Source organism: Bubalus bubalis, chromosome 12 (assembly GCF_019923935.1).
Source record: "Bubalus bubalis isolate 160015118507 breed Murrah chromosome 12, NDDB_SH_1, whole genome shotgun sequence".
In the NCBI taxonomy this organism is placed as follows: Eukaryota; Metazoa; Chordata; class Mammalia; order Artiodactyla; family Bovidae; genus Bubalus; species Bubalus bubalis.
In genome coordinates this window covers 19,254,802-19,272,457 of record NC_059168.1, presented here as the reverse complement: position 1 = coordinate 19,272,457, position 17,656 = coordinate 19,254,802, and the positions used below count along the sequence as shown (strand labels likewise).

General features: G+C 36.8%; 1 protein-coding gene across 3 annotated transcripts in view; it reads left to right on the top strand.

The window, feature by feature from the left end:
• HEATR5B (HEAT repeat containing 5B) overlaps positions 1 to 17,656 on the top strand; it is a 101,822-nt gene that overhangs the window by 24,058 nt on the left and 60,108 nt on the right. For all 3 annotated transcript variants that reach the window (XM_044925824.2, XM_006056844.4, XM_006056842.4), the window contains 10 exons: positions 1,202 to 1,357; positions 1,817 to 2,067; positions 4,041 to 4,152; positions 5,984 to 6,136; positions 7,178 to 7,277; positions 7,632 to 7,741; positions 8,569 to 8,732; positions 9,452 to 9,627; positions 12,071 to 12,176; positions 13,707 to 13,897. In XM_044925824.2, coding sequence (XP_044781759.2) covers positions 1,202 to 1,357; positions 1,817 to 2,067; positions 4,041 to 4,152; positions 5,984 to 6,136; positions 7,178 to 7,277; positions 7,632 to 7,741; positions 8,569 to 8,732; positions 9,452 to 9,627; positions 12,071 to 12,176; positions 13,707 to 13,897 — 1,519 coding nt within the window. The remainder of the gene's footprint in view (positions 1 to 1,201; positions 1,358 to 1,816; positions 2,068 to 4,040; positions 4,153 to 5,983; positions 6,137 to 7,177; positions 7,278 to 7,631; positions 7,742 to 8,568; positions 8,733 to 9,451; positions 9,628 to 12,070; positions 12,177 to 13,706; positions 13,898 to 17,656) is intronic.

The following is a 17,656-nucleotide window of genomic DNA, read 5'->3' as shown; positions in this document are numbered from 1 at the left end:
GCTTCTTCCAGCCCATATATTTAACTTATATGATGTACTCTGCATATAAGTTAAATAAGCATGGTGACAATATACAGCCTTGACATACTCATTTTCCTATTTGGAACCAGTCTGTTGTTCCATGTCCAGTTCTAACTGTTGCTTCCTGACCTGCCTATAGGTTTCTCAAGATGCAGGTCAGGTGGTCTGGTATTCCCATCTCTTTCAGAATTTTCCACAGTTTATTGTGATCCACACAGTCAAAGATTTTGGCATAGTCAATAAAGCAGAAATAGATGTTTTTCTGGAACTCTTTTGCTTTCTCGATGATCCAGCAGATGTTGGCAATTTGATCTCTGGTTCCTCTGCCTTTTCTAAATCTAGCGTGAACATCTGGAAGTTTACGGTTCATGTATTGCTGAAGATCATGGCATCTGGTCCCATCACTTCATGGGAAATAGATGAAGAAAACAGTGGAAACAGTGTCAGACTTTATTTTTTTGGGCTCCAAAATCATTGCAGATGGTGATTGCAGCCATGAAATTAAAAGATGCTTACTCCTTGGAAGGAAAGTTATGACCAACCTAGATAGCATATTCAAAAGCAGAGACATTACTTTGCCAACAAAGGTCCATCTAGTCAAGGCTATGGTTTTTCCAGTGGTCATGTATGGATGTGAGAGTTGGACTGTGAAGAAGGCTGAGCGCCGAAGAATTGATGCTTTTGAACTGTGGTGTCGGAGAAGACTCTTGAGAGTCCCTTGGACTGCAAGGAGATCCAACCAGTCCATCCTAAAGGAAATCAGTCCTGGGTGTTCTTTGGAAGGAATGATGCAAAAGCTGAAACTCCAATACTTTGGCCACCTCATGTGAAGAGTTGACTCATTGGAAAAGACTCTGATGCTGGGAGGGATTGGGGGCAAGAGGAGAAGGGGATGGCAGAGGATGAGATGGCTGGATGGCATCACCAACTTGATGGAAATGAGTTTGAGTGAACTCCGGGAGTTGGTGATGGACAGGGAGGCCTGTCATACTGCGATTCATGGGGTCGCAAAGAGTCAGGCACGACTGAGCAACTGAACTGAACTGAATTATTAGGGATACAAATACAGTTCTTAACAGGCATTCAGCTTGTATAATTTAAAAACATAAACTTGTTTAGATCAAAAAATTATATCATGGTTTAATTCACCTGCATGCCGTACCTGATTTTGTGCTTCCAGAAGCGGTAGTGAATGACACTAGTGGGGAGAACAAGTCTGGAGCAGCAGACATTGCGGCAAGCCAGCATGTGATGGTCTGTGCCCTGCAGGAGCTCGGGAGCCTGGTGCAGAGCCTGAATGCCACCGCGTCCCCTCTTATTCAGGAAGCATCTATAGGTGTGCTGTTCACTTATAGGCTGGAATATTTTTTTCAATATTTTTAAAAGTCATAGGTGTGATTGATAAACTCCCAATTGGTTGCTTAACATGGTAATTAGCAGTTTAAATCATCCATTAAAAGTTGGGTTTTATTTAGGAGTCACTGTGATAATCTTGAATTAAATATTAAAATAATGCTTTGAGAGACAAACAGTCATGGTAGTTTTGTTTCTAAACTTTATTGAATACATCAGCATTTTATAATTCATTGGATATAATTGTACTATGTTCTTTGTAGAAAACTTTCCTTTGAAGTACTTACCTGTTTATGAGTTGAGATGTGTGTGTTTTTTGGCAGCAGTTCTGAAAGTATCTGTGTAAAATTGTAACACAATATTAATGTTGGTGTTATACATAGTCTTTTAACTCATTAAATTGTGTGACTTCATTAAAGAGTAATTTTGAGTATTTTTTTAGGTCTTTTGGAGACTGTGACCTCAGTGCTTCTCCATCCAAGCATGGCAGCTCGACTGGCTGCTGCCTGGTGTTTGCGCTGTGTGGCTGTGGCGTTACCTTTCCAGCTGACGCCATTTCTAGACAGATGCGCAGAACGGCTCAACAGCTTAAAAACCTCGCCAGAAGCTGTTAGTGGATACAGTTTTGCAATGGCTGCTTTGTTAGGTGGAGTTCATCAGTGTCCTTTGGGCATTCCTCATGCCAAGGGAAAGGTATGACAAAGATCCTAGAATTTTAAGTGCTAACCCATGGGCTTTATTTAGTCTTCATTGGAATACCTCTGTGTTTGATGTTGAACTGGATGATCAAACAAAAACAGTTTTACTGTGATAATAAGTGACCATGGTACTCTGCTTACGTGGAGTTATGCCGTGCTGTACTGTCCTTAGTTGCTCAGTCGTGTCCGACTCTTTGTGACCCCATGGATGTAGCCCGCCAGGCTCTTCTGTCCATGGGGATTCTCCAGGCAAGAATACTGGAGTGGATTGCCGTACCCTCCTCCAGAGGATCTCCCCAACTCAGGGATTGAGCCCAGGTCTCCCACATTGCAGGCAGATTCTTTATCGTCTGAGCCACCCGGGAAGTCAATGAAGACTGGAGTGGGTAGTCTATCACTTCTCCAGGGGATCTTCCCGACCATGAATTGAACTGGGGCCTCCTGCATTGCAGGTGGATTCTTTACCAGCTGAGCTACCAGGGAAGCCCATATGGAGTTGACAGACCCTAATTAAAATTTGATACTTACTTCTGTTACAGGAATAATAGTGTTTTGTCTGGGTGTAATATCATTTTATGATTTATTTTAGATATTTAAAAAACCTTATACTGATTCTTTAGAAATCAGAGCTTTTCTTTGGAGTTTTAGAAATATAATTCACGCTGCTATATTCAAAATGTCAAGAGAATGTGCCGTTGCCATAGTTAGCATTTTGGTAATACTTAATAAAATTGAATAGCTGTCATGAATCAGTTACCTTTTTTTCACCTTTCTTTCTGCTATACTGTATACTATTATGAAGATTTTCTTGTTAGGAATATAAGTGTTTATATAAGTATTATTTGCAATTTTATACTGGGCTAAATTTTTAATTTTTTTTCTCTGGGTTACTTGGCCCATGTCCATTCATTTTTGTGACTTGGATAGCTACTACTCAAACCTGGGCTTCCATCTCCCTTTGTCACATGCTTGTCTCCTACTGATTTTCCTTCTTTGGAGTCTTTTTCTCCCATTTCTTCCATACTTTATATTTCATATTTTTTATGTGCTCAAAGACTCTTAGAGACTATGCAGGATCAGAGAATAAAATATAATCACCTCTGTCTGCTAAACTTGTACCTTCATAATTTGCCTTAATTCTTTCCTTTCATTCTAGTTTCTTATTGCACTCGTCAGACTAGCCACATTGCTTTCTTTCCAAGCTTTTCTTCAACTTCCGTGCCTTTGCTTATGCTAACATCTTACATTAGAATTTCATCCCTCCTCTTGTTCACCTGCACCAAACTTAGCTGCTTTGTTTAGAAGCCCAATTCAAGTTCGATCTCTTCCATGAAATACCTTCAGAGCTACTCAGTCTATGGTAGCCTTTCTCTTTGCTGACCACTGCATCTGTCCTATTATTCTGTCATTTGATTGTGTGCTGTTTGTTACTTTCCTTTTCTCCTGTGTCTTTTCTAAGACTGTAAGCACCTTAAGATTAGCTTAATGACAAATTTATAATAAGAGTTCAACAAATCTTTAAGTGTAGGTTTACAGTGTCACTACTCATAGCATTTATTAAGTGACTACATGGATCAGCACCATTCTGGGTGCTTTCCTGTATTAACTTATTTAATCCGCACATGAGTGACGTTGGTTCTCCTGTTATTCCTATTTTAGCAATGAGGCATAGAGATGAAGTTATTCTAGGTCAAAAAGCTAGGAAATGACAAAGCTGGGATATGAACTCGGGCGTCTTGGCTCTGGAGGTCATATTCTTAACCACTGTGCTGTTGTGGGTCTTCTCTGAGTCAGCAGTGCATTGGGATTGATTAGGTACTGATGTTGCCTCTTTAAAAGCATGTTAACAGCAATAACAACAAAAAAAGGACAAATTCTTTTTTAATAAAAGCATACTAGCTATGTATTTTCTTTTTTGATCTTGTTAACTTGTTTAAATTAAAATCCAGTTCTAAACCTCTCTTGCAGATGGTTGTTAGTATTGCTGAAGATCTCTTACGAACTGCTGCCCAAAATAGCAGGCTGTCTTTACAGCGCACCCAAGCTGGATGGCTCTTACTTGGAGCACTCATGACTTTAGGTACAGCTATAACTGAGTAGGATTTTGTCTTATTCTATAACTGTCAGTAGACTGTAAAGAAAATTTAAAAGTATTCAACTTCACATTCTAGACTTTGAATGAGGCTATAAAAGGATAATGATGTTTTTCTCATCATTTGCTATGAGATTTTTTGGTAATTTCTGTTTATGTACACTTAGCGACTGAACTGAACTGAATGAGAAAGCAAAAGTCACTCTGTTGTGTCTGACTCTTTGCAACCCCATGGACTATATATTCCATGGAATTCCCTAGGACATAATACTGGAGCTGGGGTGGGTACCCTTTCTCTTCTCTAGGGGATCTTCCCAACCCAGTGATCGAACCCAGGTCTCACACATTGCAGGTGGATTCTTTACCAACTGAGCCACGTTTCACCTTTACTATCAGAATAGCCATGGTCTAACTGATTAGCCTATTAAAAGAAACGAGATATTCCGTGCCCAAAGTGAAGGCTAGTGACATGATTTTAGTAGGATGATAAAGTCACACAGTAAACAATATCTCTTGTTGGCGTTACATCCTTGGGGTATTCTTTTGCACTTCACTGTCCTAATTGTTCAGAGAAGGCGATGGCACCCCACTCCAGTACTCTTGCCTGGAAAATCCCATGGATGGGGGAGCCTGGTGGGCTGCAGTCCATGGGGTCGCTAAGAGTCGGGCATGACTGAGCAACTTCACTTTCACTTTTCACTTTCCTGCACTGGAGAAGGAAATGGCAACCCACTCCAGTGTTCTTGCCTGGAGAATCCCAGGGACAGGGAGCCTGGTAGGCTGCCGTCTATGGGGTCGCACAGAGTCGGACATGACTGAAGCGACTTAGCAGCAGCGGCAGCAGCAGTCCTAATTGTTATGACAGATCTGAGATGCAGATAAAGTTTAGCATTATACATAGAACAGAAGTACCTGTTATCATTGTGATAATATATGGTATCAATATGTTATCATTGTAATAAGGTATGTCCACATTTTACTTCATATTTTCAACTTCTACTATAAAAAGTATGTGTGTGTACTAACTACAAAGTTGCTAACTGCTTGATTCATCTACCTTTTGAAAATTGAACCTTGATCTGGTTTTCTAAAGAAGATAATAAGTGGTAACTTTTTTCCAGAACATTATGTTAAGTATGTTATGTGATATATTAAATGAATTCTCTAGCAGTATAAATATAGGTTCCTACTTTTAAATATACTACTCCATGAAAATTAACCATATACATTGCCCTTAAAATGGAGTAGTAAATGTTTATAGTTATGTGTTTAGGAACGGGTGTATATGTTTATATACATATATGTTTATAGAAAAGATATCATGAAATATGTCCCTGCTGCTGCTGCTGCTAAGTCGCTTCAGTCATGTCCAACTCAGTGCGACCCCATAGACAGCAGCCCACCAGGCTCCTCTGTCCAGGCAAGAACACTGGAGTGGGTTGCCATTTCCTCCTCCAATGCATGAAAGTGAAAAGTGAAAGTGAAGTCGCTCAGTCGTGTCCAACTCCTAGCGACCCCCTGGACTGCAGCCCCAGATAACTTTATTGTTGATAGAATGTAATCTGTCATTCTAAATATATTTGAGTAATTTCTTTTAGATGACATTTTGTGGATTTATTTTATGTTGGATGCTATAAATATTGTTAGTTTCTAGATAAATTTTACTGTGCTTCAATAGATATATATTTCACTTACAGAATAAAAAACATTTTGAAAATGTTAGAGATTAAGATAGAGATAAGAATTATTGTTAAAGCTTATTTGGGGCTCATGTAGTGTTATATATAGTATGGTTTTGTATTCCCATTTTCTTGTTTAGGACCGTCTGTTGTTCGTTACCATCTACCCAAGATGTTGTTATTGTGGCGAAACGTTTTCCCTCGTTCTTTAAAGGAATTGGAGGCTGAGAAGGCCCGAGGCGATTCTTTTACCTGGCAGGTAACATTGGAAGGTCGTGCTGGAGCTTTATGTGGTAAGAACTGAAGGGATTGCGCTTGCACAGTATTATTTTCTTACTAAAATATTTGTGAAGTGAAGGTAAATCATTGCTTCAGTTTTTTATTTTGATATATAATGATGAGTTTGTAGACTTTTACATTTAGAAAAAAACTTTGTAAATAATCTATACCAGTTTACTAATTTTGTAATAAAAATGAAGATAAGTCTTTGAAAAGGAGGTTAGAGTTTGTGATCAAACAGGAGCTAGAATCCAGGCCTTTTAATTCCCAGTTCCCGCAGTCTTCCACCTGAAGAAGCACTGAGTCATCATGTAAAAAAACCCAGTGCTTATTTAAAGGAAAAAGAAACTCAGGATTACCAAGTTTACTGAGTTTACAGTTAGTCTTTTAATACAAATGGCTGTTTTCTCCTATCAGATCTGCAAAAGTTGATACATTTTTTAGATATCAGAATTTTCAAGAAGTGTGAAATAAAGTTGTTTTTGTTTGGGAGTCAGCAACTTATAGGAAAGGCTCAAGTTTTGTTTTATTTGGGAACTAAAATTACATTGAATGACTATCCTTTTTTGTTTTTTTACTTTATTTGAAGATGAAAAGTACTTCTTTTTCCAAACTGTGGGAGATGGATATGCACTTAACCATAAACACGGGGGCAGAGTGTCAGTTTTGTTCCCATATATCTGAGAGATGGTAGCTCTACTACTAAGCCAACAAAGATACTTGTGCTCACTGGGGCAGTATGTCCACTCCTGGTTCTCTTCTGAAACAGCTTTCTTTTTCAGTCATCTGAATTCACATGGGGTCATAGACCTCTGAATTCTTGCTCACGGAAATCTTAAGAGACATCTTCCCTTCCTCTGTTTCTGTTGTCTACTCTTAGCCTTTTCTAATGAGTTTTCTCTGTCGTTGCAGTTGGTTCTTCTTTTGGTTTGACCTTGTTTTAGAACCTGATGTTTTGTAATAATTAAAAATTTTAGGAGCCTTTATATAACTTTATAAATTGTTCATCTTCACAAAAGCTGTTTGAAATCAGTCTTTTTAAAATTTTTATCTAGCAATGAGGAGTTTTGTTGCACATTGTCCTGAACTCCTAACTGAAGATGTGATTAGAAAATTGATGACCCCTATTGAATGTGCCATGACTATGATGTCACAGTAAGTAGGCAATTAGAACACATTAACATCCAATTTTATATATTTAAAAATTGCCATGTTTTGTAATTCCCTGTACTGTCATATAGAAAATGTACTAAACTTTATGTAAAGTGATTTTAAAAATTATAGTAGTATAGATTGAAATAAAATTGTGTTTTATAGTGTTTCTGTTACTAACATTAAAAGTTAGAAAATAAACTAAAACAAAAACATAATACTTATCAGTGTACTTTGACAGTACATTGATATTGTCTGAATATCATCTGGATATCACTTTGATTTGACTGGGAAAGAATGTTTGTAAGTACTGCTTATTCTAATAAGCTGATACAAATTATACTTTTGACATTTTAGCATTCCCTCTGTAATTAAAGCCCATGGAGCTCATCTGAAAGCTAGTGCTGCCATGGTCCGTTTAAGGCTTTATGATATCTTGGCATTGTTACCTCCAAAAACTTATGAAGGTAAGTAAAATTTGTGGATGTTTAATAAAAATTCTTCATTATGCCTTTCCAGCTCTTCACAATATCATAGAGTTCTGACCCTGGCTACCTCGCTGCCTCACTATGCAAAGGAAGGCCACCATTTTCCTTTTCATCATACAGAGTAGCTAACACTTGTTGAGCACTGCTGTGTTCCAGGTCCCATCCTAAGCCCTTTATAAGTATTGGTATCTTTGACTCTAACCACAGACCTTATGAGGCTAAAATATAGCTTTGTTTAAAGGTGAAGAATCTTGGCTACTTAGAGGTCGTGTAGCTTGCACGGGTCTGGGAGGTAGTAGCAGAGCTTGGATTCAAACCCAGCTGGTTCATAATCAGAGTCTATGCTTTTGATGACTATCTTAACTGTTATGATATAGCCAATAATTTAGGAATCTGGAGGGAGAATATTAATGTACTTTTGCAGAAGTTAAATGTCATATAAAATGTTAATATCCCAGTGCAACCATGCCCGAGAATTTTTATATGCTCTGGTTCAGTGTTTGTACATCATTGAGTAATTAATAGTAAATAATAATCATATTTAACATATTTAAAATAAAGAACTTTCCTGAATTTGAGTTGTTTATTTAAATAATTTGGACTAAAAGGCACAATACAATAATGAAGAAGTGCCACTATTGTGTATTAAAACTAGCAGTGAAACATTTAATACTGATTTTTAAAAAAAGGAAATGGGGATTTAATTATTTTACTTCTGTTGAACATATTGCTGCTCTTTGTAGGTAATGATTGTCATCTTCTTAAAAAGTATTATTTTTCATCTGATCTGAAGTTCTGTTTTTTAGGCTCTTTCAATGCACTTCTTAGAGAACTGGTGGCAGAATTCACTTTGACTGACAACTCAGCCAACACAACTACTTCCCTCCTCAGATCCCTCTGCCACTATGATGATAGTGTTCTACTTGGGTCCTGGCTTCAGGAAACTGATCATAAATCAATTGAAGACCAGGTAGTAAACTATACATTGAAATGATTACTAGCTTGATTAATAAACAATGGTACTAGTATACATTGTCATTTAAAAAGAAAATATTGTAGACTAAGGTTTACTTTTCATTTATCTTTCTTAAGACATTTAAAAATATCTTCTTAGTGGTGGATAAATAAGGAGAAAAGGTAAGCAGCAATAGTTAGAATTGGGTGAGTTGTCTTTATTTGATAGTCTGTGTATTTAGGTATCCTGTGGCTGCTTTTGCAAAGATCGGTTTTGAGTAGCTTTTTGGTTGTTGGTGTTCTGTTTCAGTTTAGTTTATTTTGTGACAGATTAGAGAGGAATAAAATTTAGTAGACTGAAGATTTAGAACCTTTTTTGCCCACTGAATACATTATTTCATATGTACTTTTTAAAAAGTTTCTAAAGGTCACTTTAAAAAACTTTTTTTGTGGGTTTAAGTTATTCCTGATGTTATTTTGCTTACACATTTTAAGGTGGGTACTATAAAAATGTTTTAGAATGAACAAGATTTAAAAAAAAAATGATATCAACTGTTGTGACTTTTTTAGATAGCCAAATTACATCTTTCTCTGTTTAAACATTTCCATAGTTAATCATTCTGTTCTTTTATTATTACCTTTTCTCTCTCCTCTGTTTTACTCTTTATGCCCTGTACTTGGTAAGTGAATTTCCTACAGTAGATTTTGAATGATTTTTATGTCCTCTTTTTGCAGCTCCAGCCAAACAGTGCATCTGGGAGTGGGGCTCTGGAGCATGACCCATCCTCCATTTACTTACGAATACCTGCTGGAGAAGCTGTGCCTGGGCCTCTTCCCCTTGGAGTTTCGGTCATTGACGCTTCCGTGGCTCTTTTTGGTGTAGTGTTTCCTCATGTTTCTTTTAAACACCGGTTAGTATAAAGTCATAGTTAAATATAAATTATTTTTAAGTAGTAGATTTTCCCAGCCAATGAGTTTCCTTCTATTTCTCATTCATTAAGTCTTTACTATGAAAAGATGTGGAATTTTGTCATTCTTTTATTGCATCAATTGAGATGATTTGGGGTTTTTTTCCTTCATTCTATTAAGGTGATATATCACATTGATTAATTTTTGTCTGTTGAGCCATTCTCAAATTCCAGGAATAAATCCCACTTGGTCATAGTATATACACCTTTTAATGTTCTGCTGTAGTTTGCTTATATTTTGTTCAAGATTTCTATGTCAGTATTTGTATTTGTAATTTTCTTGTAGTGTCTGCCTGTCTTTGGTATCAATGTAAAAGTTTTCAAAATATATTCTGGGTGCAAAAAAAAAAAAAAGTTCAAACAATAGTCTCACAAACATAATAACATAAATTGCATGCAGACTCCACATCATTTGAAACTGTTTTTCAGGTTTGAGCCCATGTTCTGGCATCTAATAACTATTGTATTGTGGACCAGGTCTTATACAACAAAATTTTCATTGTAGTAATTTGTTTGTCAGTTTATAAGGCATAGTATGTTTGCCTGTATCTTTAATTAGGGACAGCAGTTTTCCAAGTTTTTTGATTTTATTATTGAGATAGTAAATGAATGAGAAGTCTACTCCCTAATGTAACATTTTTCAGATGTTAAAATCTGGAATTTGGAACACTGAAGTAACTGATTCTTTTCTTAATGGGAGCATTTTAGTTTGCTATGCTTTATGTCCACAGACACTGTACTTAACTTTTAGGTGTTTTATACTTATAGTGATTTTCCCAGAAGAAGGACTAAAAATGAATTAATGTAAAATCTTCACAGATCGTTCAGGTTTTAAAAACTGTGCCTCAAAAACATTGTTGTATAGAAAAGATAGCATGTCTTTACATATGTAGGTTACTTGATTAATTTTTAACTTGAGGGGAGAATTTTAAATATGGAATTTTACTTTATCCAGATATCTTCAAGAGCATCTGGTTGCCACGTGAATGTTAAAGACTTAAAAGTGAAAGAATCTTATGAAGCATCTATTTTAATGTTCTTGTTTTAAAACTAGAGAAATCTAGGTCTGAGAGCTTGTGGTTTGCCAAAAATCATACAGCTAGTTGTGAAAGCTGAAACTAGAATCCAGGATTATCTTAACCTTATTAAATCACTTTTGTGAAACAAGATGAAGTAAAAATAGATAATTCTATCAAAAATATAATATATAACATAAATATTCAGGGATGGAGGAATCAGTGAATACATTATGGAAAGTTGATAGGCTGAAGTATGTTTTACAGAGACAATGTTTTGATATCAGCAAATGCTCATTATAGAATGTTAAATGAAGAATGTAAAAGGCAAGAAGTGTTGCAGTTTCGATTTTAATATATGTAAAAATGTTCAGTGGTTATTCCTAGGTAGTAACTTTTTCTTGATATTTTTCAAATTAAAAGAAATAAATACTTTATAGAAGGGGAAACCTTTTTTTTCAAGTTGCGGGTTTGAGATCAGTTATAGGCACACGATGTTTGATGGCCGTGTTGGAGCACATGTACATCTTCTTAGGTGGGTGCCTGATAGCAATGTGGATAGTACCCTGCTTCCTCACCAGAGATGTGGGTCAGTGTCAGAGAGGTGTGTGCATGTCAGCCTGAACAGGTGTCCTCTAAGAAGCTCTGACTGGGTTACCTCCTGGAGGAAAGATGGTTTCTTCCTATTGGGTTTTTGAAGAATGCTTTGACGTGAGACCTGTGGCCTTTTATAATTGAGCTTAAACCCTTCCAGTGAAATTCCCCTAGATTCCTTTGCCCCACTCCATTTATTTTTAGGAGAATCTGGTGTGACCTCATTCTCTTTAATCAGAATAGTCTCAAATGGCTGTGATTTGGGGAAGAGGGGTAACTGTCTCATTTTTAAAAAATGAAAGAATGAAACAACCAATTCACCTCTGATTTTTCACATTTAACAAAAGTGACCAAGCTAAATCTTAAAAAACAACAACTCCCAATTAGCTTCCAAAAACAGGGCATGAAGTACTATTTTCTTCTGTGTGTGAACATTTTTAAATTTCCAACCTAAAAATCTTCCACAGAGATGCACAGCTAATGATGGTTATTCTGTTCAGGAAACCTTGAGCATCTACTTTGTTGCACACTGAAGAGGACTCAGATTATGACCTTATTCTGCTGATTGAAACGTAATATCAATCTCTTGTGTTGTGCCAGTTAGTTGTTTCATGTTTGTCTATTAATTCAAAGAAGGGGGGGAACTGTAGACCAGGGAATGAAAATAGAGAAGAGATAGAATGGGGCATTATTTGTTAAACAGTGTGTCTTATCTCTGTTTTTTGAGCCATATTTGAATAAAAAGTATTGCTAATGTAATCTTTATTCTATTATAGATTACAGATGTTGGATCACTTTGCTGAATGTGTTAAACAAGCCAAAGGTGTTCGCCAGCAGGCGGTGCAGCTTAATATCTTTACAGCTGTACTTAGTGCACTAAAGGTATTTACTTTAAAAACATAGTAAATGTTCTAAACTGAGATTTTAACTCATGCCTTTAATATAGTAATTCAGGCATACCAAGACTATTATATAATCTATAATATTAAGTTGTTAATCTATAATATGGTAATATTAAGATATTACTGTTTTAAAATAAAAGGGCAACAGGTAAAGAGTTTAAATGGGCATGAATTAAATCATATTTTGTAAACTTCAGGGAAAGGGATGTAAGCATTAGTTATGCAAAAAAGATTTGTGCCATTTATATAATCATTAGTATACGTCCTTTTTAGAGACTGTCAGCTACCAACCTCTGAGTTTTTTTAAAAAGGAGTGGGGTGGTCATGGTTCCCCTCAGTGGCTGGAAGGCTAGCAAACAACTATAAGGTTTCTGTACAGTATACTTTTACTCATAGGTGTGCTCACTAAAGGCTCTGCTGCAGTTAACACTTTGCCTAGGCAGCACAACTTAAAAGATTTTTGGCCTCAAGTAAATAAATAAATTTACGGAGAAGGCAATGGCACCCCACTCCAGTACTTTTGCCTGGAAAATCCCATGGATGGAGGAGCCTGGTAGGCTGCAATCCGTGGGGTCGCTAAGAGTTGGACACGACTGAGCGACTTCGCTTTCACTTTTCACTTTCATGCATTGGAGAAGGAAATGGCAACCCACTCCAGTGTTCTTGCCTGGAGAATCCCAGGGACAGGGGAGCCTGGTGGCTGCTATCTATGGGGTCACACAGAGTCGGACACGACTGAAGTGACTTAGCATAGCATAGCATAGCAAATAAATAAATTTAAGTTCCAGGACAGTAAGCATAACTAGAACCAGAGACATTAACCTTTAGTATGATGGAGAAACTTTGTCAGCATTCATGCTTTGTCACTTAGTCATGTCTGACTCTTTGCAACCCCTGTGGACTGTAGCCTACCAGGCTCCTCTGTCCGTGGGATTCTCCAGGCATGAATAATGGAGTGGGTTGTCATGCCCTCCTCCAGGAATCTTCCCGACCCAGGGATCGAACCTGGGTCTCCAGCATTACAGGCAGATTCTTTACCATCGGAGCAACTGACGTTCATTTACTGATTATTCTTAACCTCATTTGTCTTTAAGTATCTACTGGATATACTCGTTGTGACATAATTATCGTCTCTGGCATTTTTATAATAAAGTATCAGGGTTTCATGTTCATCAGGCCTTTTTCCTTCCTTAAAGTTTAATGATAAATTTCAGTCAGTTAATAACAGTTGTTTTAATAATACAGTGTCCTTTATACATAAAAACAACTTTTAAGTATGTTTCCTTGGTAGAGACACTCCTAGGGATTGTTGGTTTTAGGGCTGATTCAGCTGCAACTATGTTACGTATCATGTTCTGAAATCATGTTTAGGAAAGTGATTGCTGTCAATTTAAAAGGTGTTAATTCTAAGCATAGTATATGCATGGGAAAGTTGGCTGAAGAGAGTAATGTGTGAAGATGTTAATTTACAAATATTGCAGTCCTTTTTTTTTTTTTTAAATAACCATAGGGCCTCGCTGAAAACAAAAGTACTTTAGGACCAGAGGAAGTTCGTAAATCTGCTCTGACACTGGTTATGGGGGCCCTGGACAATCCAAACCCCATCTTACGATGTGCAGCAGGGGAAGCTCTTGGAAGAATGGCTCAGGTGGTCGGAGAAGCAACTTTTATTGCTAGAATGGCCCAATATAGCTTTGACAAGTGAGTCTCCTTATCACCAAGTAATTTTCTCTCATAGTCAATGATGTCATTTAGATAATCCATAATTATTATTAACTGGACCATGTATTTTCTACACGGTACATGCTTTCAATGTGGTGTGGGTTTCTTTTTCAGCTCTTGAATGTTATATAATGGAATCAAGAGGGTTGTTAGTAAGCGTTTCTCTAAATTATGTGTACTTTGCTCTTAAAGAGGTGCTTTGAAGTTCTTTTCTCTCATTTCTGCTCCCCCCACCCCACCATTGCCATTGTTCTTTCTGTTAATATTTCACTTTTTGAACAAGCCATTCTTTTTCTAACTATTACTAAGTTTATCATTCAGTTTAGTTCAGTCGCTCAGTCGTGTCTGACTCTTTGCGACCCCATGAATCGCAGCACACCAGGCCTCCCTGTCCATCACCAACTCCCGGAGTTCACTCAAACTCATGTCCATCGAGTCGGTGATGCCATCCAGCCTTCTCATCCTCTGTCGTCCCCTTCTCCTCCTGCCCCCAATCCCCCCCCAGCATCAGTCTTTTCCAATGAGTCAACTCTTCGCATGAGGTGGCCAAAGTACTGGAGTTTCAGCTTCAGCATCATTCCTTCCAAAGAAATCCCAGGGCTGATCTCCTTCAGAATGGACTGGTTGGATCTCCTTGCAGTCCAAGGGACTCTCAAGAGTCTTCTCCAAAACCGCAGTTCAAAAGCATCAATTCTTCAGCGCTCAGCTTTCTTCCCAGTCCAACTCTCGCATCCATACATGACCACTGGAAAAACCATAGCCTTGACTAGATGGACCTTTGTTGGCAAAATAATGTCTCTACTTTTTAATATGCTGTCTAGGTTAGTAAATTTATCATTATTTAAATTATTTCTGAAACGGGATATATTTAGCATTAGCTTTAAAGAATTTTGTGGCATTTAAAAGAGTGACCTCAGAGATCCAAAAAAATGTGATTAAGATGATAAATACAGTTTATTAGTGACTGTTTGTTGTTAATCAAGTACTTAAGTAGAGTAGTTGAAAATCAAGAGTGGTTAGGAATTAACATTTGATTAATATAAACTAATCATTCTTAAGTATGGTATATCTTGAGTATTAATTATACTAAACTACATTGTGATTATTAACAAGAGAGAGGTTGGGAGAAGCAGTGGTTGTGAAGTAGTAATTCTAAAGAAGTGTTTTCGGAACTTGGGTGGGTTGAGGATAATGCCCCAGTGTTACTACTTGACTCACTAAGGATAATACAAGTGGGCAGAATACAGTCAAAATATTCCCAGACACTTAGTCTTCTGCAGGATGGCTTCAATTATTTTCTAGTGATAGATTAGCTTTACCTTTTTCAAGTGTCTCTCATTGATCCTGAAATCAACTTTTGTTAAAGATATTTTAAAAGAACCAATCTTAACCACCTGTTTCGTGGTTTGTGTTCTGTTATTAATAGGTAAAATTGTAATGTATTTCTTTGGAAAACTCTTGAATGGTTAATTTTTCTTTAGTTACCAGGGGTTTTAATTTATGTGTCTCAGTACCTATCAGAGTATCTGTTTCATACGTAATCTGGTGAAACACAAGGACATTTCATTCATATTCATACCTGTCCGGTTAATGGTTTGCAGGTGTTCTCAATGCTTAGTTTCATTAGCTTTTCCAAATAATTTATTATAATCTAAAGTTAATTATTACATAAATTTGAAGTTACCCATTTTTTTTTCACATTTTAATTTATCTGAAACTGGGATTTGTCTTAAAATCTCCATGAAGTGTTATAATTATTAGGCAGCATTCTCACTTTGACACCTCTGGGAAATGTATATTCTTATATCTTAGATAATGTACTTTATTGAATAGATAATTATTACTGACAAAATTGGCTCAAGTTTCATTTTAGCTCACTGGCATGAACTTTGAAAAGTGACTATGTGAAGGAAGCTTTTTAATCTGTATAATGCTTTAGAATGCACAGTGTCATTCATTCTTCTTTCATTCCTCAAAACAACTGCTATATAGGAGTAATGATAATGTTTTGTTTTACAGATGGAGAAACTGAGGTACAGAGAGATAAAGACCCCTTATCCAAGGATATAATATATTAGAAATATTGCTAAAGTATTTCCCTGGTAGTCCAGTGGCTAAGACTTCACAATCGCAGTGCGGAGGGATCAGGTTCAATCTCTGGTCAGGGAAGACCCTACATGCCATGTGGTGTGGTCGAAAAAAAACAGTACTGCTCTGGATGCACTTAGTTCACGTCTTTCATCACTGCATTTCCTAATGTCTGTTCTGTCATGACAGCATTTGTATTTTTCTTTGCCAGAGGCAAACTAACCAGCCAGAGTCTTGGGATGGGTTTTTTTTTTTTTCCTAATGAAAGGAATTATTATCTTTTTTTTTTTTTAATTTTATTTTATTTTTAAACTTTACATAATTGTATTAGTTTTGCCAAACATCAAAATGAATCCACCACAGGTATACATGTGTTCCCCATCCTGAACCCTCCTCCCTCCTCCCTCCCTATACCATCCCTCTGGGTCGTCCCAGTGCACCAGCCCCAAGCATCCAGTATCGTGCATCGAACCTGGACTGGCAACTCGTTTCATACATGATATTTTACATGTTTCAATGCCATTCTCCCAAATCTTCCCACCCTCTCCCTCTCCCACAGAGTCCATAAGACTGTTCTATACATCAGTGTCTCTTTTGCTGTCTCGAACACAGGGTTATTGTTACCATCTTTCTAAATTCCATATATATGCGTTAGTATACTGTATTGGTGTTTTTCTTTCTGGCTTACTTCACTCTGTATAATAGGCTCCAGTTTCATCCACCTCATTAGAACTGATTCAAATGTATTCTTTTTAATGGCTGAGTAATACTCCATTGTGTATATGTACCACAGCTTTCTTATCCATTCATCTGCTGATGGACATCTAGGTTGCTTCCATGTCCTGGCTATTATAAACAGTGCTGCGATGAACATTGGGGTACACGTGTCTCTTTCCCTTCTGGTTTCCTCAGTGTGTATGCCCAGCAGTGGGATTGCTGGATCATAAGGCAGTTCTATTTCCAGTTTTTTAAGGAATCTCCACACTGTTCTTCATAGTGGCTGTACTAGTTTGCATTCCTACCAACAGTGTAAGAGGGTTCCCTTTTCTCCACACCCTCTCCAGCATTTATTACTTGTAGACTTTTGGATTGCAGCCATTCTTGGGATGGTTTTTTATCCCTTTTATCCCTTGACTTTATTTCACTTTTATTAGTTTAATTATGGATGATTTATTGAGAGTCATAATACAGTTTGTTTGGGTGTTTTTTTTTGGAATACAGTTTTTAAAATGTAATCAAAGTTGCTTTTTAGGTTCCTTTGCTATTTTAGGAGCTTTGTTCTTAGTGGGATTTTCATCTTCTCTAACAGTAACTATGTTGGTGCATGATTATGTCATAGTCTTTTTGTCTTATTTGTCTTTTATTGAAAGCACCAGTGGTTAAAATATATTTCAAATGGCTCTTGTATTTTTGAGGAATAATTAATATTAAAAACTCTGAAGTTGTAGTTTCTTTTTCATGTTTTCTCTGAAATGAAAATAGGCTTTTATTCAGTGAAATATGTGATTTTAGCCATTTTAAATTAAGTCTCTAACGTTTGTTAATGAGTAGAGAAAGAAGTAATCATGATTGTAATCTTTTTTGATTTCCAGAATAGATCCCTTTTATTGTGTGAGTCATAAGCTTGTTGCCATAGGGAAAGAGAAGAAA